The sequence below is a fragment of the Argentina silus genome (genome assembly GCF_951799395.1).
Source record: "Argentina silus genome assembly, chromosome: 15".
Classification (NCBI taxonomy): domain Eukaryota; kingdom Metazoa; phylum Chordata; class Actinopteri; order Argentiniformes; family Argentinidae; genus Argentina; species Argentina silus.
The window spans coordinates 11,584,294-11,606,793 of record NC_139669.1 but is presented as its reverse complement, the minus strand read 5'-3'; the positions used below and the strand labels follow the sequence as shown (position 1 = coordinate 11,606,793).

Below are 22,500 nucleotides of genomic sequence, written 5' to 3'. Positions count from 1 at the left end.
TATGCAAAGTGAGTAAAGAGGAGGTATAAAGGCAGTTGTTGTGATAAGGTGCCATGCTGTGTAAATAGGCACTGTGTTGTGAATAGTACTGTACTGTATACAGTAACCTCGTCCGACCTCGGGCTTTTGCACACAGCGCGTCAGTCTGGAATAACAACGACTCAAACCTGGCCTTAGCGGGAGTGAATTGACTGAGTAAAGTATTTGTCATCATTTGATTTCAGCAAATCACACGACTGCGAGGCGTGGCTCAGAATCAGAAAGGTGTGATGGGCAAGCAGTGTGTGTGTGTGTGTGTGGGGGGGGGGTGTTGTGGGAGGTGATTGGTTGGTAGATTAAGCCGATTAGCCAGTGGCTATGTGACCAGTAGATTCTCCCCGTCCTTGTATTCCTAACATAGGCCTTTTGAAGTTTGACGCGTTGGTCTACCAGACCTATGATTATGTATACAGTAACACAGGTCCACTATGCACAGAATAATCATGTACATGTATTTACAAAAGTAAGAAAGGCCAGAGATGAACCCACACATTGAATAACAGTATTACAACAAAGGTATGAATGGTAAAGCATGGTAATGTACAGTGTTCCTTCTGTGGATACAGTATATTTGTATTGTGTATGTATAGCACAAGGGAGGCTGTTGGAGGTAGACCTCAGAGGACAGGCTCATTGTAATGCATGGAATGGGATGAGGAATAGCATCATACCATTCCTCATTCCATTCCATGCATTACAATGAGCCCCCACCAGCCTCCCCCAATGTCATGTGAATTCTAGGTCTAGGAGAGGAGGTTGTGTATTACCTAATGAATTCTGGAGCCACTTGGGTCTCTTGTCAAACACGATAAATATATAGTAGGCTGGGATTCCAGTGAGGGAGATGGCGAAGCCTATCCCTGTGTTGATGGAGTCAGAGTAGAGGGAGAGGAACACCATGAAGAAACAGGTGAAGGAGAAAATGGCTGGAATGAAGAGTGGAACCTGGAAGGGAGAGATAGAGACAGGGAGAGACAGGGAGAGAGGGACACAGAGCAGTTTTGTTACACCTAAGCCATCTTCACACTTAGAAGTTGTGGCGGCACAGAGACAGCACTGTACCGTCATATAATTCTGTGGAAAGATGTCTAAAAGCCATCCGAAAAAAACACGTCTCTGAACCTCCTCAAGCCTAGTACCAGAGGCACCTCTGTATCGGCAATTTGTCAGTGGGGATTAAAGACGCTACAGTGCAGTCTTAAATGTCATGGTGAGCATTGTGCGCAGAGTTGCCGTTCTGTCAGCTGTGCAGTGCGCATTGATGTGCTTCATCCCAACAAGCTAGCCATAAACAGCAAATGTCACTCGAAATATGTATCACAGCGGGCACCTTTTACTCTAAACATCTCTCCTATGCCTCTGTTGTCCAAGTTGTATTTTGAGATTTGTTTGTTTACCTTTCGATCTCAACCACTGGCAACATCAGCTTCCTATATCAGTGTGTGCGAGAGAGATACGCTGTTTCCCGTGGTAAGTTTTTGTGGCTCTAGATATGGCTCTAGAGCTCCCAAATTGTCATTGAAGTCAATGAACAAGCAGTCATAAATTCATACATTTCTCTATTAATTCAGACGTTTTTTCATTTTCTGGGTATGCATGTGTGTGTGTGTGTGTGTGTGTGTGTGTGTGTGTGTGTGTGTGTGTGTGTGTGTGTGTGTGTGTGTTGGGCTGACCTTAAAGGGGCGTGGCATGTCTGGACGTGTGTAGCGCATGTAGATTAACCCCAGCACGGCCACTCCGATGAAGAGCCAGCGCAGGAAGCTCATGAAGTTTAAGAGGCTGTAGATGTCACCCACGAATATCTGGAGCAGCGTCATCGGGTACTACACACACAGACACACACACACACACACACACACACACACACACACACCCTCATTAGATATAAGCCTACCACCAAACATAACACGTTGATCATGTATACAAATTCAGTGGAAACATATTTAGATTTAATTGTACATATTCAACTGACCAGAACGAGGACAGCTGCGAGAGGTGTGTGTCTGCGGACGTGGATCATGGACAGAACTTCAGGTAGATGTCCTTCACGCGACGCAACATAAAACATTCTAGAAGGAACAACACATAGGGGAAATGAACACAAATAAATGAGGGAGACATTTCTAGCCAAAGGCTGTTTTAATCTGATACATTCATCTAAACAGCCTACAAGGCAGAGATTTGCATAATGTTTCATATTCACTTTATGTTGCTTGTAAGATATGTGTGGGTGTGGGTGTGGGTGTGGGTGTGGGTGTGGGTGTGGGTGTGTGTGTGGGTATGTGTGTGTGTGTGTGTGTGTGTGTGTGTGTGTGTGTGTGTGTGTGTGTGTGTGTGTGTGTGTGTGTGTGTGTGGGTGTGTTTGTGTGCGTGCGTGCGTGCGTGCGTGCATTTGCATGTGTGAGTTCATCTGTCCTCAAATGAGAAATCCCATCAATAACAATCCATACTCATCACACAACACCTGCACATTCGACCGCAGAGTGCTCACTGCTCATCCCTTCATGACTCTTCCCTGACATCTTTATGTTTAATAAAAAGGCAATATACAATGCCTTGCATAAGTCATTACGGGGTTAGGATAAAGTATAGATTCTCCAGATTTTATTTGAAGGTATTTGTGTAAATGTTGGTTGCACCATTTAGAAATGACAACATTTTATATGCATAGTCCCTCTGTTACAGGAAACCAAAAGCAATGGGACAGATTCATATAATGTCCAACTTTAGATGCTGTAAAAGGCAAATCCCCTTTTCCCCAAACTTTCCACTTTCAATCACTGGTACATGATAATATTAATCTTATCTGTCCACAATACCTACCTCCAGACTTTTTAGGTACCTTTTAGCAAACTATAACCTACTATCCTTTTTGAGGATAACTAGTGGTTTGCACCTTGGAGTGAAGCCTCTGTAGTTTGGTTGGTGACATATTCTGCGGATGGTAGTCTCTGACACATTCACGCCTACTTCCTGGAGAGTGTCCTTGATCTGTGAGACAGTTGTTTTGGGGTTTTCTTATTCTTCTATCATCCACTGTAAAAGTCTTCCTTGACCTACCAGCCTGTTTGTGATTGCTGAGCTCACCAGTCTCCTGTTGATTTTGGCAAGCTTAATGTTTTGGCTATGTTTATGATTTTTCAGCCTTCCTTGACTTTCATTGACACCTCATTGGTCCTCATGTTGACAAACACCAATAGCAGACTGACTCATAAGCGACCCTTGAACTGTATGGTAGAACGATATCAGTTATTGTGTTTTCCTACAACATTGTTTTCCTATTTTACACATGACCTTCACATGTCAACATGCGCAAAACAAACAGAATAAGCATTGGTGAGATTCCCAATACATTGTGTAAAAGGCCATCAGTGTACATTGTGTACACTCTCAAGGCCATCATCTGACACACGGCGAGACGTGACTTACCTTGAGAAGGCGAACAAGCAACCGTTCATGGAACCGAAGCACGACATGGCTACAAACACCGGCACAGCCATCGAGAAGTTCCCCAACAGCTTCTCCGCAAACGTCTGCAAACAAAACAATGGGGGGGGGGGGGAGAAAAAGCAAAAGAGATAGAAAGAGAGAGAAAAAGATAGAGATACATTTTTTAAAGTTCATATATGTTTGCTTTGGCAATATAAGATAATGTCTTATCATGCCAATAAAGCTTAAAAAGCTTTAAAGATTTATTTTAAATTGAGAAACTGATAGACAGACATTGGGATTTTCAACCCTCATATCACTTTAACACTACCAGGCTCTCCGCACTAACCGAAATCCAGTTGGAAGTTCCAAACAACAACATTCTCCCTAATAATCACATAAACCCCCTGAAATGGACTTGCAGTGGCAGACTGTTGTTTGCTGTTGTGTTTCTGCATGAGCGCACAATTCGAAGACGCAGCCACCAGAGACAGAAAGGCAAAAATCGGTAAGTTCACTCACCTAGAACACCCCTGGCAGTAACAACATGTTTATATGCAAACCGAGTGTCCGATAGGACACTCCGTTTTAGAAAGCGCTTTTTCTGGACCAAAACAGCATTCGTAAATGAAATATTTATTTCAAGGGATCTCACATCCAAATTACCTCACATCCTGGGCTTATCACAAGTGTACTATACACTTTAATGAACCTAACACCATTATAAAGGCCTGATCTGATAAAAGTCCTTTTAGTGAATGACAGACTTGTCTGGGATCAGTAGAATGTAATATAAGGCTCTGTCTTTGGCTCTATCATTACCAGTGGAAGTGATCTGATTAGCAGTAAGAGGGATGGTGGTCTGACTGGAATCACATTAGCCTGTACTGGGAAGCAGAGGTGTTGGCTTTTGCGGTCCACTAATGATGACATGTTAAAAGGGGAAGTTTAAAGTGCAGGAAGCCACTGATCCCTCACACCTTTGAGCTAAATGGAAGCAGGCGAGGTGAATAAGGTTGAAGAATGCAGTCAATATGCTTCAAGTACTACTATGTCAATCAATCCCTAATGAACATCCACAGCCTTATGTTAACACCAGGCAATACGGTGGCTTTTTTGTTGGAGGAGTGTAGACCAGCGGACCAATCGTCAGTGATCTTGGGATTGGGATTCCTTACCACGGCAACGGCTGACGAGGCCAGCAGCTCCTCAGCTGACATCACAGTGTAGTAGGCTACGTTCGTCAGCACATAGCAGGTAGTGACTATCGCCATGGAGATACAGATGGCCAACGGCACAGTCCTGAGGAAGAGAGACAAATTAGAGACCAAAATTGAGCTCTGAACCAGATCATTAACTTGAATGATTTCCTTTTTCTCTCTGTTATGTCCGGTATTTGAGTCTTAGGCGAGCACAGTAATACTGCTGTATGCATTTTTACCCTATGGAAAGTGGCATAAAAATAGTTAGGGATTTGAAAAGTGAATTTATTCTGTACGTTATGATAGAGAAATGAAGTACTTGGGTAATGATTGAGACAAGATGCTCCAGTGTCATGAATAGTTGAGTTATAGTCCACTATAACAGGATTTTCTACTATAACAGGACTCACCTTTCAGGATTCTCGACTTCCTCTGTTACAAAGTTCAAGTAAAACCTGTCGGCAGAAAGTTGCTGCTTTGATACATGAAGGGGTATAGGCTATAAAGTGTTTGAAATGTTAATTTCAAAAAGGTGTGATATTATTTAGCATGATAAAGGTCATATGGAATTGAAAAGACACTATCTAAGAAGTCATCTCATACCTACCACCCAGCATAGGCATACATCCCAGAATAGAAGGCCAGCGGAAGCCCTGTGAGCTGGACACTACTGACCTCGAACGCATTCTCAAAGTTCTTAGTCTCCCCTGTACACACACACACACAAACACAGACACGCACACACACACACATACATACACACACACACACACACATTGATTTTTATTGAGTGCTTGACAAGACATATCTCTCTACGAGGTATGTACAAGAATTCACTCGTTAGAGCACCTGCTGTTTTGTATAGTACAGTACAACTATTCTGCTACCTGAATGTGCCTTTAAACAGAATGTGGAATGTGCCTGTGTGGTTGTGATTGTGCATCAGATGTATGATACATGGTGGTGGTGGTGGTGGTGGTGGTGATGATGATCATGATCATGATGATCATAACAACAATGATGGTGGCTTACCTTTGAAAAGCTGATAGAGCCCAGGTACAATGATGATGACCATGGCCAGCAGTTTGCTGAAGGTGAGGAAGATCTGAATCCTGGCTGTCCAGCTCACACTCATGCTGTTGAGGTACATCACTGACGCTATGGGGGGGCACACACACACACACACACACAGAATATCACAGTTTTGTGACCAAAACATCTCCGTTCTCATGATTGTGAAATGAACATGACTGCCAATAATAACTAAAACAGTAGTATGATATAAATAACATCCATAAGCATTCATATGGTTTGATTCATGCAGTTTAATACAAACATATCTTTGTGCATTTGGGTAAACCCATCTTTCTGACAAGAACTAATCACTTTTCTATTTGTCATTTTACTGGGGTGGCAGGTAAACTAGAGAGGCCGGCCAGCAATTGGTAGGTCGCTGGTTCGAACCCCACCCCAGGAGGGAGCCGGATGTGTGCTGGAGACTAGAGAGTTGCTGACAGCATATCTGCCGTTGTGCCCTTGAGCAAGGCACTTAACCCCTAACTGCTCCAGGGCTGCCGAAGATGGCTGACCCTGATGGCTGACCCTGATGGCTGACCCTGATGGCTGACCCTGATGGCTGACCCTGATGGCTGACCCTGATGGCTGACCCTGTGCCCAGAGATGTATGTGTTGAACAATTGATTTCATGGCTAATAAAAGATGTATGTAACTTAATCTAAAAGTAGGTAAAGCTCAGACATACTTATTCCTATGGATGTGGCCACTTTGATGGCAAAAGGGGGCACTCCACAGGGCATGAACAGAGGCTCCAAGATGTACTGTCCAAAGGCCAGGGATATCACTGCCAACCCCGCTGGTCTGGAACACACAACAACATATTCACACACATACAGTACACCCACACACACACCCACACACACACCCACACACACACGCGCACACACGCACACACGCACACACGCACACACACATACACACACACACACACAAAACACTGACCCGAAAGTAAGACATTCTGGGCAAAGAAACCACCGGAAAGTAGAGAGGCAAAGACAGTGACCGGAAAAGCCTGACCCAGAAACCTGTGCTATCTGGGCCACCACGTCTCAGAGAGTTAGGAGACACGTTGCCTCCTGCAAACACAACATAGTATTGTGTTTAAGGTTCACATAACTCAGCTTTATACAAGCGGTTTTACAGGTTTAGCAGTTTGGAATCAAATCAGCTCTAGTTTCAGCTCTAGTTTCTTGAGGAAGAAAAAGGAGGAAGAAAGGGGAAGTGATTTAACAATGGAATGGTCTGCTCCTTCCTCCTTTCTTACCTCGATCTCTCCCTTCTTCCTTTTTTCCCTCTCATTTTGAGCCAGACATGTCATGTTAACAGTCAAAATATAGATTCATATTCAGGCATAAACACACATACAGTACCTGTTTATTCTTAGTAAGGGAGTCTAGTGGAGGTGAAAATCGGAGGACAGGCTCATTGTAGTACATGGAATAGAATAAGGAACGGTATCAAACGTGTGTTGAATACCATTCCTCAATCCATTCCATGCATTACAATGAGTCCATCCTCCGATTTCTCAGTATGTACTAAATAGCATATTTGATATAGCAAATTGATGTGGCTTGTGTAAGTTCATCCCTTCTATAGTGGTTGGTTTCCATCCAGACCAAGACCAAAAAGACTTCTCTAGATTAGAGTTCCACTGGCAGGAAGCAAAACATACAAGAACAGGACTGGAGATTATGAACCCAAATTGAAACTACAACAGTCCAAATACAATTTAATTCTCAATATATTCAGACATATTCATGAATAAACATTTACACACTGCACTGTACAAATACTCAATATTGAATGGCAAACATAGCCTACACATCTGAACACATTTTCTCAGCCACATATGGAAGTGAAACAGATTGGGTGTTGCGATAGGCTTGGCTCTGATAAGAATCAAATAACGGGTGCCCAGTCTATGGGCTCATCTTTAAATCCCCGTTCATTTCCGATAGTGTCCACAGAGCCAGCGTGCCCTGAGGACCCCCTCCCAGCACGGGCACAGTGTTTAGACTACCCCCGCCTCCACCGGTATTAACAGACCACCGCAGGATCAGAGGGGATTTGGTAAACCTTACTGTGCTGACATCTGCCCCCCTCACCTCCCTTTCTTTCTCTCTCTCTCTCTCTCTCTCTCTCTCTTTCTCTCTCTCTCTCTCACACACACACACACACAGAGACACCCACACACAAATAAATACACACACCTATTGTGATGTCCTGGCCAACACTTTTATATCTCTCTTAATACACACATGCTCACACACACACACACACACACCCACACACACATACACACACAAACACACACACACACACTTCATTGCAACAACCTGCCCCTATCTTTTACCCATAGATACCTGATTGCTATGAGGTCAGCCCAGAGACGTATAAAGGCCATCTGAGGTCCGAAGGCCTCCAGGATGTAGGTATAATGGCCTCCTGACTTCTTGATGCATGTCCCGAGCTCTGCATAGGATAGAGCCCCTGCAAGACCAGGACCAAGAAGACATTTATTTTACATTAGTTTAAGTGTACATGTGTAGACTGAAAGAACTTAACTTAATTGCATCAGTGTATTTATGAAAACGTAGAAAAGAATGAATGAAATATGCTTTGGTTAAGTTGAGGAGGGGTTATCTGGAGGCTGGAACTCTTTTTCTTTTTCAAACGCCTGTAACAGCCATTTCCTACAATCCCAAGCCTTGAATCCTAAGCGATACAGTAGTCATACACTATATACAGTACATCACCAAAGATACATGGGATCCCCTTGGCCTACATTATAGCCTATAAAATAACTGTGCCTCTTTGAGCTGTCATTGTGAATCTTTAGACAGTCATAAATAGGCCTGCCTGTCAAACCATAGCCATGAAATCTGTCAACTATTCAGAGCAGAGGATGCATGGGAGAGAAAATGAATCTTCTGTCCTCGAGCCTCCTCAGCAGCTTTTATGCTATTTTCCCTATCCTTTATCAATCCCACTGACCCTGAAAACCCTGACTCCTGTCTTGGTGAAAATTCCTCACTTTATTCTAAGTTGCAATACGTGTCGCGCCAATTATCAAAACACTGTACTGCTAAAACATTTCCCCTGCTTCGTTGTGTGTATAAAAGCTGTCCGTTTTACAGATAAGAGCTTCATTTAGATGTGTAGAGAGAACGCATGACGCTATAACAAACGGTATGAGAGCAGATACATATATTTTTAAAACACAAGTTGGTCCGTTATTTATTGATATTCAAAACAATTCCCTCTTCTCACCTCATCATTCTTCATGAGCCAATCTGCTACTCTCTTTTTTTCCACTCTACTGCATATCCTTTGTTTTCCACAAGCTGCAGTTTGCTTTAGGGCAAACATTATGTAGGGACATTATGTTTTTATTGTTGGGTATTATACTTTCAAGTTCTATTATTTTCACGGGGCCGCTGGAATACTTCTAGATAGATCTCCTCTGATATTACTTGCTTAGTGATTGGCACTTATGAATATATCATAACTTATAAATAAGAAGCAGTTTATGAAGTTCAAAAAGTAGCTGATATTGAGTTGGTTGTCGGCTTCTTGGTTCCTTGCTTGTGGAACACACTGCCACTAGTTTTAGCAGTGTATTGAGCAGTAACACCGTTACAACAGTTTGATGGATAGTTTTGAAGGGACTAGTTCAAGGCATTCACAGTAATTCAGTATAGTATTTAACACTGTCACAGTAAAGCGGAAGCTTTCACAATGCAGCAGACACTTCTCAAAGTTCAGCCATCGCCCTCAGCTTGACACACTTTACACTTCTCCCTTGCCAAAAAGCTGTTTTACAGGTTGAGCACTTTTGATGAATCATGAATGAACCAGCTCTAGTATATTTGTTAAGACGAAGGGGGAAGCGATTCAACATTACAAAATATACAATTCCACATGTCCGTCACTACAGTACATGATAAACCACTCTCCATACCTGTACTCAGGTCTGCCCATCCCTCCTTCCTTCTTCCCTCCCACTTGCGACCACGTGTCACTCACCGAAAAGCGACAGCACTCCACAGGCGACCCACACAACCAAAGACATTCCAACGCTGCCGGAGTTCTTCAGGATCCCCTTGGGAGAGATGAAGATTCCTGCTCCGATGATCGTCCCGATGATGATGGAGATTCCCCGGAGCAGGGTCACCTTCTTCCTCAGCTCCACTTTCCCGCTGGGAATGTCAGGATCCCCTGGACCTCCATTTTGGGGGGATTTCTGTTCACTCACTGTCCCCCCAGCAGACGCTGACCGCCTGGTCATGCTTTCACTCTCACACACACTCTCCAACACACACGGTGCCTCTCAGACACTCACACACACTCTCCGACACACAAGGTGTCTCTCACACACTCTCTCCAGCACACACAGAGTGTGTTTCACACACTCTACTCTGGCAAACTGGGTCAAACAAGGTTTCCTTGACCTGCTGTTCAGGCTATTCTGATAGGAGCATGGGTGTTCCTGCAATGCAAAGAAACTTCACTGGGAGTTAAAGTAGACTAAACCTCTGGTGACGAGCCTCTCCCACAATCTCTTTCACACACTCCCTCTCTCTCTCTCTCTCTCTGTCTCTCTCTCTCTCTCTCTTACTCTCTGTCTCTCTCTCTCACTCGCTCACACTCACACACACACACGCGCACGCGTGCGTACGCATGCACGCGCACGCACACACACACACATACACACACACACACACACACACACACACACACAGTAATCTTTCTCTAAAGCTCCACTCTTGTGTTGCTCTCTCCCAGCCTCTCTGTCTGTCTCTACAACTTTGTTTCTCTACAAACTTTTCTCCCTTTGTCTCACTCTTCCACTCGTTCAATCTCTCTGTGTCCCTCTCATTCTCTCTCTTCCGCCCTCTCTCTCTCACCCTGTCTATGTCTCTCTATGCCTCTTTCTCTCTGCCTCAGTCACATTCCCTTTCCCAAACCTCTTAGCTTAGGATGATGAGTCTGGATAGGTAAACCCCTTTGTCACCTGAGGGCAACTCTCCGCTTTCAACTCGCTTTACTTCTCCTTAGAGTTCCTCATACTAGCCCTAATGTAGCTCCCAAAATAAGGAACAGAAACAAGATGTGTGTAGGTGCCTAATGATGACGCTGCTCTTACATCATACTGGATTGCACAGAAGAATGAGCCGATTCATTTTGCAAGTCATTCACCACAGAAACCCGCGTCACCACACCATGACTCATCACTAAACTGTACCAACAAAGCAAAGAAAGAAATGTACACAGAGTTTCAATCAAAATGTCAACATTGCCTTACATGTCAAAAACACCTTTGTTTGACAGGTGAAGCCGACCAATCATACCTCCACAGCAACAGAATCTCTCCAAATACTGAGCCAGACAAACTATTTCAAAAGAGCAGTTGAGATAAATATTGTGGTATTCTAAGTCACAGTGCCATCTTGGCACTAAAGGCACACTTCCAGTCCCCTCACAGTGAGCAAAGTACACCTGGAGAGCGAGAGAAACAACAGGGAGAGTGTGGTGGGAAGCTGATGCAACAGTACAGCTGTCACACATCAGAAAGCAAAGTGAATCAGCATGGTTACAAAACTCCTCCTGCTGCATTCTGGTGTACAAGTGCAGTAAGTTTCAATGTCAAGCCATTTTGATCACGGTACTGTACATTTCAAGATGAAAGGATCTTTGATCATCAATTTTGTCTCTGGATCAGGTATTTATGAGATCTCCTTTCCTACTTTTCGCTTATCTAAAAATTGCAGCTTTTTGGCCCGAATACACAGAAATGCAAATAATCTTGTAAACTGAAACATGTTGACTAGCAGTTGTCAACATTTCTTTGATTGCCAGGCCAAATGGACAACTGTGGCCAACCGTTTTTAGTTCATTGTGACAACAGCCTTTTTTTAGGAGAATTCTGAGCAGCTTGATGTCATCTGAGTCACCATGACGATGGCACGGTATCAGTCTACCATTTGAGGATCCTCTCTAGCCAACAGCCATCACATGAAAACAGCCCAACCGCCGTCGGTGACAAACAACGCACAAAAAAAGACAAAAACTAGAGAGGGGGATTTTTTTCCCTCTATTCCTACAGTGTGTGGTGTGAAAATCTCTTTACACATTTGCTACGCTCCCCCTCAGGCAAGCTGTCCTTGTCAGGGCAACTATTTGAGAAGAACTAAAGAAAGAGAAAGAGAGAGAGAGGGGGGAAGACAAGCATGACAGAGAGAGAGAGAGAGAGAGAGAGAGAAAGGGCGAGAAAGAGAGAAAGACACGGGTACAGACAGAGTGTAAAGTGTGCAGTCTCCGAAATGTCTCTTGCATATCTTCCTTGAGTTTAAATACGCCCCTTGTTCATCCAATGAGGTTGCCTGAGGTACACACCCACACACACACTCAAAGACAGAACAGCTTACAGACTCCCTTAATCTGAGGCTGACATTCCTCTTGACACCATTGAACTGTATTTGTCCCACAATATTGATTTGAGTTTTTGTGGCCTCACAGCTTGACTGTCAAGTCAATATCCACCAAGAACCCAAAGCTATGATGATGAAGATGATGAAGATGATGACAAATGATACACCACAGTCTGTGGTCTCAATGAGGACTGGGTGTATGGATATTGACAACAGGGGGCACTTGGCTTGGGGGCGTGGGCCTAGGAGTAAGAAGGGGGGACAGTGTATGGGCCCCATGGTATGGGGAGGGTCTTCTCCTCTCTCTATAGGATCAAACACAAGAGAAGAAAGAAAAAAACAGACAAAACCTCTCTCTCTCTTTCCCGTGTGCTTTCCCCTCAAGCGAGGAGAGAGGGTGAGAGACAAGGCCTACACAAACACTACCTAATCTCTGTATGGGGTGTGTGCATGTGTGTGTGTGTGTGTTGTGTGTGTGTGTGTGTGTGTGTGTGTGTGTGTGTGTGTGTGTGTGTGTGTGTGTGTGTGTGTGTGTGTGTGTGTGTGTGTGTGTGTGTGTGTGTGTGTGTGTGTGACTAGATACCCTTGTGCTCAGCGGTGACTATTAAAACAGAAGCTCAGACTGTTTGTGTAGCTGAGCAGCAGCAGTGATAATAATGTCAGAGCTAGTTAACCTGGGCCATAACACACACACACACACACACACACACACACACACACACACAAACACACGTATACACACACACATATACACACACATACGGAACTAATTTAGTCAGCAGGGCATGTTCTCATAAACAGTATACACACATTCCCAAACAATGGTAGAGAGGGATTCTCGAGAGGGATTATACATCCTGTAGAATATAGGATATGATACAATAGACAATGTGTTTTTAATTCAATAATTACTATGTGGAAGACCCATCATTTAAAACCTGCTGAGTGGGCAAACACTTTCGGGAGAGGTAGATGAAGGAAAGAGAGAGCACTATGGACCACAACCTGTTAGCTTTTAGCTTCAGGCTTGAGGTTAGGTCCCATTGTTTTAGTTTTCTCTTGAATTATTCACACCCCTTCTAATTCACCCGTGGGCATAACACACGGCATCTTCAGAGAATGTGTGTGAACAGTACGAAACATAGACCAGTCATAGAGTAGTGTAATGAAGTGATGATAGATGATTTGTATTGCCATAAGATAACACAGAGTATCAATTAATGACACATACGATTATTGCAGTCTCTGCCTGAAGCTACCCTACATACATCCTCTACCACCTATCCTGTTGTTACCACCAAGAGAGGCAATAAACCTCGGACATATTGTTTTAAAATGGAGGGTAGTACACTGTAACATTTGGAATTCTGTATGATAATGTAAAAGCCTACCCAACTCAAACTGGGGCCTGTCTGGCAAGCTGAGTAAATGCCCTGATCCCCTGACAAGCCAACTCATAAAAACACTCCCAATCTGGGGGCTTTGGCCCATTCACTTCTCACGTAATGCTGCTGCACGCCCTTGTCAGACAGCCGCCGTGAGAGAACGCTGTTCCATCCCTCGTGAGAGAGCGGGGAATCGCACCAGACAAACTCGGACCCCTAATCCTCAGAAAGGTTGACTGACAGCTCAGTCCTGATTCCACTTTAATTGAAGACAAGTTTTTTTTTATTTATTTAATATTTATCTTTGTTTCAGATGGGAATGGTTGGTGGTGAAGACGGGGCTTAATACATATTGCACTGTTCCGGCTCTGCTCCCGCTCCGACGTATCGGCCTGTCAGGATTAACAAACCTAGAGAGAGAAAGGGGGGGGACAGAGAAGAGAAGAGAGAGAGAGCAAGGGAGGGGGAGATCACTTAGATAGGACCAGCCAAGATTGTTAGCAGATAGTATAGCAGGTTGTCTAAGCCATCTCTCATTTAGACCTTCTATCAAACAGCACAGTCCTATCTTCTCTGCAAAGCCTGAAGTGGACTGGGTACGGAAGACAGCCCCTGAGGGAACGGGGTTGGGCAGTGGAGGTTGGTGGAGGTAGAAATCAGAGGACGGGCTCATTGTAATGCATGGAATAGAATGAGGAATGGTCATTCCATTCCATGCATTACAATGAGCCTGTCCTCCGATTTCTACCCTCCAAGAGCCTCCCATGGGGGTGGAGTAGGGGAAGTGGCACATAGATAGAAGTCAAGATGGTCTTTCTCACTAGCCTGTATTGATTTATTAGTGTTACTTTCCTGTCTAACCTGTACTGAATGAACTCAGATTAGTCAAGACAAGCGAGTACAACATAGATGAAGGAAGCCAAGGTAAATCACCCTACGTCTGCCTGCCTTCTCAATCCGAGTGCATATGCAAGTCATCACTTGCATATGGAATCAACCGCGATCTGTAATCTTCACTGCAGGAGTCAATTTTCCGCGTTCAGAGGCTCACAGAGAGAAATCACTGGTGTGTTCAGTCCACTAGCGAGCAAACGCACCGAGCTCACTGCCGGACACTCCGACCGGACCGGAGAAGGCTGTTAGATCTGAGCTCTGCTAAAATGTTTTTAAATAGTCACAGGCGAGGAGGATTACATCAAGATGTGTGTGTGCGCACTGATTGCTGAACTTCAGGAAAAAGTAATCAAACTTCATACTCAGATAAAGACCCTTTCAAACCGCAATGCACTTCTAAAAGAACACTCAAAAATACAAGACACTTTTGACGCCACCATCCTAATCAGCTGGTGCAGTCCAAGACGCCCTCACCAGTGAAGCAGTGAAGCTCAACTCCTCCTCCCTCCCCTGCATGCCTTTCCCTTGACCCTTGGCTGGGGCTACGGAGGCACGGACAGGGACACAATGCAGTCGTTTCAATAAAAATGCTTCCCCAAATACCAACTGAAAGGTTCTCTCTCAAACCTACAATTACTAAAAAAAAACAGAAAGGGAGAATTAGTTTCAAAATCCAAGTAACAGTGAGGAGCAAACAACAGCACCTCCTGCTGCTCTCCACCAGCTCTTCATCTGGTTCTTTGAACAATGTTCTAATGAACCGTGCTGATCAGCTGGCAGCATGGCTGATTGACTAACAAAGCTCAGGTGTGTCCAAGATGGCCAACTCGGACCCTGCAGAATTATGAGACATGTTGTTTGCAAGTTTCCCTCTGCACAACCCCCTGTAGTGTCACAACGAATTCATGCTTACCAGGTTATTTTACTCATTCTGCCCCACAAAATAATGACAGGAACCACGTCGAAGTTGTTGTTTTTCTTCTGGAATATTCAGACTCGGAGCCATCAGACACTGTGGGCTTCCGAAAGTGTTTCATTTCTCAGGAAGATTTTCTCTCCTACCACAAGTCAACGAGTCAAAGCACCCAGGGATTTCAATAAGCCGGAAAGCCTCCCCCGAAATGTCAAGATAATGAGAAATTCAAATAAACACAGAGGGAAAAGTCAATATGCTGTTTGAGGAAGTGAAGAGGGAGAAGGAACGAATCACAACACATTAACACCAAGGTCATTTATTATGCCCAGGGCTGTGAATCATTGGCTACAAATTCATTGGAAACTGGAAATCTAATTTCCAACGTATCTCATATGTGAAGAGGTTCTCTGCCCCTTCATCATTCTCTGTTGTCTTTTTCTTTCCTCCCTCTCTCTCTCGCTCTTCTTTTTCTTCATTGGTTTCAGTAATTGCCCCCCAGTCCTGTGTGTAGTATATTAGGACATCATCTGAAGTTCCTCCATTTTTTATTCATTTCACGTCATCTATTCATTTCGACTACTGGGAGGTTGGGACGGGTGATAGGGAGAACAGAGAATTGGAGCGAGCTATTTTGGTGTGGAGTGGTTGGGGTAAGGGTTGCTCCACACTATATTTTCGTGTTGATAGAATGCTACATTTGAGTGACTGAATGCATACAATGAATCTTATTTAATGAATGCCAAGTGAATATCAAATGCTGAAAACCACTATCCATTGGTGATTCAGGAATTAGACTTCACGACACTGACTTTTTCATGGGGGTAACTATTGTTTGGCAGCTATGAGTCTCTCAGTCCCCCATGAGCAGTGTTATTGTGCTTGATGCTCACCTCAATGAGGAGCCCAGACCTAGCCTGATATGGATGTATTCACATCTTATTATTATTCAGAATAAATCTGCATCGTGATTCAACTCTCTCAACCTCCACCAAGCAAAGGAGGAGAAAAAAATAGCCTTGGGCTTAAGTTTGACACACAGGCTGGAACACACACGCACACACACACACACACACACACACACACACACACACACACACACACACAGGAACACAACAGAACCCAACACATACACTCTGTTTCTCTCCCTTTCTCCAGACTGAGGAACATTGACAATACTATAATTGGTAAAGTAGGGATTCGTTATAGCAATTCTGATCCTAATGCTATTATTCACAATTAAAGAGGAGAGTCTTGAATGTTTCAATTAGAGAGTTGAGAGAGTGTGTTCGCCACGCATACAAATGCCATGTGGGGAGAAATCTGTGTCCTGCTCTCGGTACAGTAAGTGTCAATAACACAGAAGACAGATGCAAGCAGAACCACAACCTGAGATTTCTTCAGAATGAAGATAGTACTATAGAGGTTATGAAATTGCTTGTTTGTCACTTGTGAGTATTGTGATGTGGTGTGGTGTAATCTGCAGAATCGCCTCGCAGTCACACAACAGATTTTACCTCGAGAAAATGAATAAACGCTCTTCTCTCAAATTGTGTGTGTGTGTGTGTGTGTGTGTGTGTGTGTGTGTGTATATATATGTATATGGTGTAAATGCCTTATAGATGTTTTTAAAGGTCAAAAGGTAAAAATACAATTTTAAAAATCTGCCCTACACAGCATCCACCAATCTCTGGGTGATAGCTGTTAAGAAAACACTTCCCCAGATATCGAACTCATAATCAGATTTGAATGAACTACAGGAGTCAGATCCACCTGTCTATTAGTCTCAGCTGACCTCAGTTTTACCCTGAGCTTAGTAAGCAACACATACACACACACACGCAAGCATGCACGCACACACATACACACACACACACACACACACTCACAGAGACACCTGCATCAGCACCAGGAACAGCCGTCAGAACACAATGCATGTCCACAGGCCTTCCGTCTGCAAGATTACAAAAGCAATATTCAATTCCACGGAGAAGAGAGGGAGGGAGGGAGGGAGGGACGGAGGGAAGGAAGGAGGGGGTTGGGGGGGGGATAGAGACCAGCGGTGTAATTCCTCTAGAAAGATTAGAAAACGCTATTCCACTCCTCACACATAAATAACACACTGCAAGAGAAAGGAAGGATATGAGAGAAGGAGAGACAGGAGGAAATCAAGGATGTGGTTCTGTTGTCTCGCTGTGTTGGTAAGCTGCTCAACCCAGAGCTCAGAAGATGGGAGCAAACATGCACATGTTTAGCTCCTCAAACCCATCTCAGGCATTGAAATGTAGCACAACCATTCTGTCGACTTCGTTCTCAGAGTTACACTACAGACTGCAAAGTATCAGAGAGAGATAGACAGGTGGAGAGAGAAAAGAGAGAGAGAGAGTGAGGGGGGGAGGAGGGAGGGGGGGGCGGGGGGGGTTATGAATAAAACATTTCCTACAGATTGACTGTCAGGAGAGCACGCAGTGAGGCTAGCAGTGAGTAAGCCAAATGGTTATTAAAATGCAAAAGCTCTCTCTCAGTCATATATCTGTCTATTATGCATCATGACACATCCATTTAACTCTGCGTCAGAGCACCACAGCACACCTAAACAGACAAGCACATTTGTTTGCTTAAATAATTACCAACTCTCCACTTATGGATATAACTTCAGCACAGCCACAGTGCTATCTCTTCTGCCAATCATTTAGCAGAGGAATGCATGGTAACAACCACCAACATGCTAAATGCTACAGATGCTAGGCTAAAAGTACTTGATGTTACATCATGCTACATGCTAATATTATGCTTTGTTACTGTTCATACCACGCAATGCGACATACTTTAACATCTAATAACTAATCCATGCCTATTCAAAGACACTTTGTGAGTATCTTCCCGGTTAATGGGCTTTATCGGTGGAAAACAGAAGTTTCAGACAGTGACAAATGCGATATCGGCATTTACATTAAGTCAGGGAACGTCAATGCTAATAGCGGACTAGCATTCTCTCATCCAACTCACAAAGGCACTTCCCTCAGGAGGGAAACAGAGGAGCCGTGCAAGGCCGCGGTGGGGGGAAGATGGATTTGAGATGTCCCTGTTTTATCTGTTTCTTTTCTTTCTCATCCCTCTCTTTTTAATTGCAGGTGGTCCGAGGAAGCTGGCGCAGTGACGGGTCAGGATTGCTTTAAAATGGCCGACGGTGGCGAGGGACAGGGATCAGAGTGGATGTGAGTGATAATAAAACTCCCCGCTGTCCCCAAGGAGTTAAGCCCTCCCCTCTATCGCTCTCCACCTGTCTGTCTCTCTCTCCTTCTCGCCCTCCTCCTCTCTATCTCTCTCTGTACATCTTCCTCGCTCGCTCCCTTGGGCTCAGCTCTCTCATTCTATGGTTCTCACAGTCTCTCTCTCCCTCTCTCTCCCTCTCTCTCTCTCTCTCTCTCTCTCTCTCTCTCTGCATCCCTATCTGGCCGCTTTCTTTTCTTTTCTGTCCATCACTCTGTATCTCACCCTCACCCATCTTTTTCATGTGATAATATTAGACTGAATAGGAATCCCCTGCTACGCCTCTCCTGCTGATAAGTCCTTAGGTGTTTAACACTAATACCCAGCACCAATACAGCCTCACTGTCCACCGTGACAGCTGTGTTTATGTGTGTGTGTGTGTGTGTGTGTGTGTGTGTGTGTGTGTGTGTGTGTGTCTGTGTGTGTGTCTGTGTGTGTGTTTGTATGTTTGAGTGCGTGTGTGTGCACAGCTGTCCATATGTATATCTGTTCACACAGACAGCATCAGTTTGCAACCATGACTGTCTACTGTTTTATTGCTGGTAAACACACAATGCTTTACTAGTATCAAGCCGGCAATGCAGAAATGCTTGAAGTGTGATAAAAGAGGCCATTGGGGAGGATGTGTGGGAAAGAGAAAAACCTCTGACAGGCCTTTGAACCGCTGTGTCCCTATAGGTGGGCGTTCAAAGCCCTGCACAGCCCACCTCTGACAAACTACTGATGTTTCAGATCATCAGCAAACATCGGAGGCCATGTTTGTGTGTGTGTCGGAGCCTGTGTGTGTGTGTGTGTGTGTGTCGGAGCCTGTGTGTGTGTGTGTGTGTGTGTGTGTGTGTGTGTGTGTGTGTGTGTGTGTGTGTGTGTGTACAGTTTGGTTCATTACATAGCAGCCTGTATCATCTCAGTCAGTCACTGTGGTATAAGAGCAAACACACGCAGACACACATGCACGCGCACACGCATGCGTGCACACACACACACACACACACACTGGCTCATATATATATATAGCCCAACTAGACCAACCCCCTATGGAGTGTCTGTCAGTCTAATAGCGGGCTGATCTGATGCTCAGCTTTGACACATAGGATTACTGTTGACAGGTGGGGAGCATGGGTGTACTCCTCCATTTAGCATGTTCACTCTCTTTAGGTGAGTGAGTGAGTGAGTGAGTGAGTGAGTGAGTGAGTGAGTGCGTGCGTGTGTGTGTGTGTGTGACTTTAGCCTGTGGAGTTCTCCACCTCAGTGAGGGGTTATTGATTTGAGCGCAGGTGCGCGGCGAAAAACGTTGCGCTTTAATCTACATCTCAATCCTGTCTCTGCGTCCCCCCCTAGGCTCCCCTTTATTTGTTTCTGCCAAAATCACACTGACTCTTTCACCCTCCTCTCCCCCTCTCAAAAGGAATCAATATTACCATGTCAACTTGGATTTTCGTTCAGTGCTGACAAACTGACAACACACACACACACACACACACACACACACACACACACACAATTTGAGAGAAGAGCGTTTATTCATTTTCTCGAGGTAAAATCTGTTGTGTGACTGCGAGGCGGTTCTGCAGATTAGGCCTTGTTTACAGTTTAAACACTCCAGCATCTGGAGAGCTCCAATGGAAAAGTACACTTAGTCTCTGCTGTTGCCTCTCTAGATCCCTCCATATGGTTGTTAGGAACTATGGTAAACCAAGCATACAGAAGGTTGAAATATCCTCTCCTGTTGCAGCCTACTCAAACGAAACTGAGAGGCAGACAATTAGACAGCTGAGGTCAGAGGTCAAACAGACTGTTTGATTAGTGTTTGAAATAAGTCACATCTCACCACACGTCAAACCAATCCATACCTAATGCATTCATCAACTAGATTTTATGTATAGAGCACACTTCTGGCAAAACAGAATTACGTTTTTCCTTCAGGTTTTCTTCCATTTCTTCAATGTTGCAAGCTAGCGGAGGCAACAACTCTCTGCAAAATAGTCCTACCCGGTTGGAAAAGAAGATGCACAGAAGTCCATTCGAGAGTGGTGGAGACCTGTAACGTACTTGCCACACTCCCAACCAGTCAATAGGCAGCTCAAAACGGTACAGCCAATAATGTTCACTGATCCCCATGTGGGTAGAGTTCCAAAAAAACTCATTAGAATTCCAGGGAAAAAACACTGACTCATTTGCTCTTTTCATGAATAACTAAAAAGGGTTGGTTGTTGTTCTCAAAACATCACTTCTGCTCAAAGCTAATCAAAATGGGACCTCTGGCTATGCAAGATTACTGACTCTATGACAATGGTAGATGCTATGTGGAATCATTAGGACGACCCTGCCCTAAATCCTAACCCTAGCCTTGGGACGACCCTACCCTAAATGCTAACCCTAACCCTAACCTTAACCCTTATCCTAATTCTTAACCTAACTTAAATAATAACCCTTACATAACACTAATCTTACCCTTAACTGTTATAATCTCAACTTCAATGGGGTGAGTCAGGCCTCCCAAGCATCCCACTTAGCATTTACCATATGACAATGGTGTGTCACTGATGTATGACAATTGTGTCACTGATGTATGACAATTGTGTGTCATTGTCATAGGACAATGGTGTGTCACTGTCACTGTCATGGGATCGGTGGGTCATTATATGTTGGTATGTATTAAGGCGGAGGCATACAAACTCACACAAAGACTTAACATCACATAACAACACACTCACTTTGTCTTTCTCTTTTCCCCCTCCTGCCTCAATTTCTCTCTCTCTCTTTCCAGTGTAACTGTTGAGATGATAAAACTCACTCCTCAAGTTCAAATACCCCCACCTGCACTGTCGAAAATACTCGCTTTTCGATAGTGTAGCTGGTTTACATTCGATATTTGAGGAGACGGTCACATGTGTTGACAAGTCAGAGGTCGCAAGTTCCACTCGGTCAGAGCAACCTGAATTGCTGTGTGTGTTTGCAACAACTTGACGTCTGTTTCACTCGCTCACTCCAGCATGCACCAATAAAGGGTAATTACAATTCTGAATTCTCTCTCTCTCCCTAAAACACATGCTGTGGACGGACCACCTCGGGGCGATCAATAATATAGTGGGCCTCTGAGGACCCACACTGTCTAAGACTTTTAACTCTGACCCATCAAACACTGCTGTATGTCCAACACACCACCTTTTAACATATCTATCTGTCTCTCTGCATCCCATCTCTGAGCACCCTACTGGTTATCTTAAACATGTATATCTGTCTCTGAGCACCTAAATGGTCACTTCTACTATCTATTTCTGTCTCTGTGCATCTTATTGGTTAATTCAGATCTCCAACAAATAAAAAAGTTAGTCGAGATGGAACCAAGATGTGTGTGTGTGTGTGTGTGTGTGTGTGTGTGTGTGTGTGTGTGTGTGTGTGTGTGTGTGTGTGTGTGTGTGTGTGTGTGTGTGTGTGTGTGTGTGTGTGTGTGTGTGTTGTGTGTGTGTGTGTGTGGGCATGTGTGTGTGAGTGAATGAGTGCAGCCCCCCTCCTGTTGGCTATTGAGTGACTGCAGATGGACAGAGGTGATGTTGACTCTTGTGGAAAATCTACCAGAGAGAGGGCAGACAGAGAGCAGGTGCATGTGTGTGTGTGTGTGTGTGTGTGTGTGTGTGTGTGTGTGTGTGTGTGTGTGTGTGTGTGTGTGTGTGTGTGAGTGATTATGTATGCCATACCCATAAAAAAGGCAGAGAGAGGTGAATATAGTATCACCTGAAATATCACCCAACACCCTATCTTTACACAGCAGAGTTTTGACGAATAATGGGAATCAACTAAAGGGAATACCAATGGCAAACAAACCAGCCTACTCTAAGATGATCCTCTGGAGAAAG

The 22,500-nt window shown here is 44.3% G+C and overlaps 1 protein-coding gene across 1 annotated transcript in view; it reads right to left on the bottom strand.

Annotated features, from left to right (window-relative positions):
• Positions 1 to 10,785, bottom strand: part of slc7a11 (solute carrier family 7 member 11) — a 12,029-nt gene extending 1,244 nt beyond the window's left edge. Inside the window, exons 1-11 of the mRNA XM_083685864.1 lie at positions 9,774 to 10,785; positions 8,111 to 8,237; positions 6,433 to 6,548; positions 5,703 to 5,828; positions 5,278 to 5,377; positions 5,081 to 5,125; positions 4,647 to 4,770; positions 3,469 to 3,572; positions 2,012 to 2,108; positions 1,713 to 1,862; positions 807 to 984 (exon numbers count right to left, since the gene is read on the bottom strand). Coding sequence (XP_083541990.1) covers positions 807 to 984; positions 1,713 to 1,862; positions 2,012 to 2,108; positions 3,469 to 3,572; positions 4,647 to 4,770; positions 5,081 to 5,125; positions 5,278 to 5,377; positions 5,703 to 5,828; positions 6,433 to 6,548; positions 8,111 to 8,237; positions 9,774 to 10,035 — 1,429 coding nt within the window. The 5' untranslated portion in view covers positions 10,036 to 10,785. The remainder of the gene's footprint in view (positions 1 to 806; positions 985 to 1,712; positions 1,863 to 2,011; positions 2,109 to 3,468; positions 3,573 to 4,646; positions 4,771 to 5,080; positions 5,126 to 5,277; positions 5,378 to 5,702; positions 5,829 to 6,432; positions 6,549 to 8,110; positions 8,238 to 9,773) is intronic.
• Between the last annotated feature and the right edge of the window lie 11,715 nt (positions 10,786 to 22,500).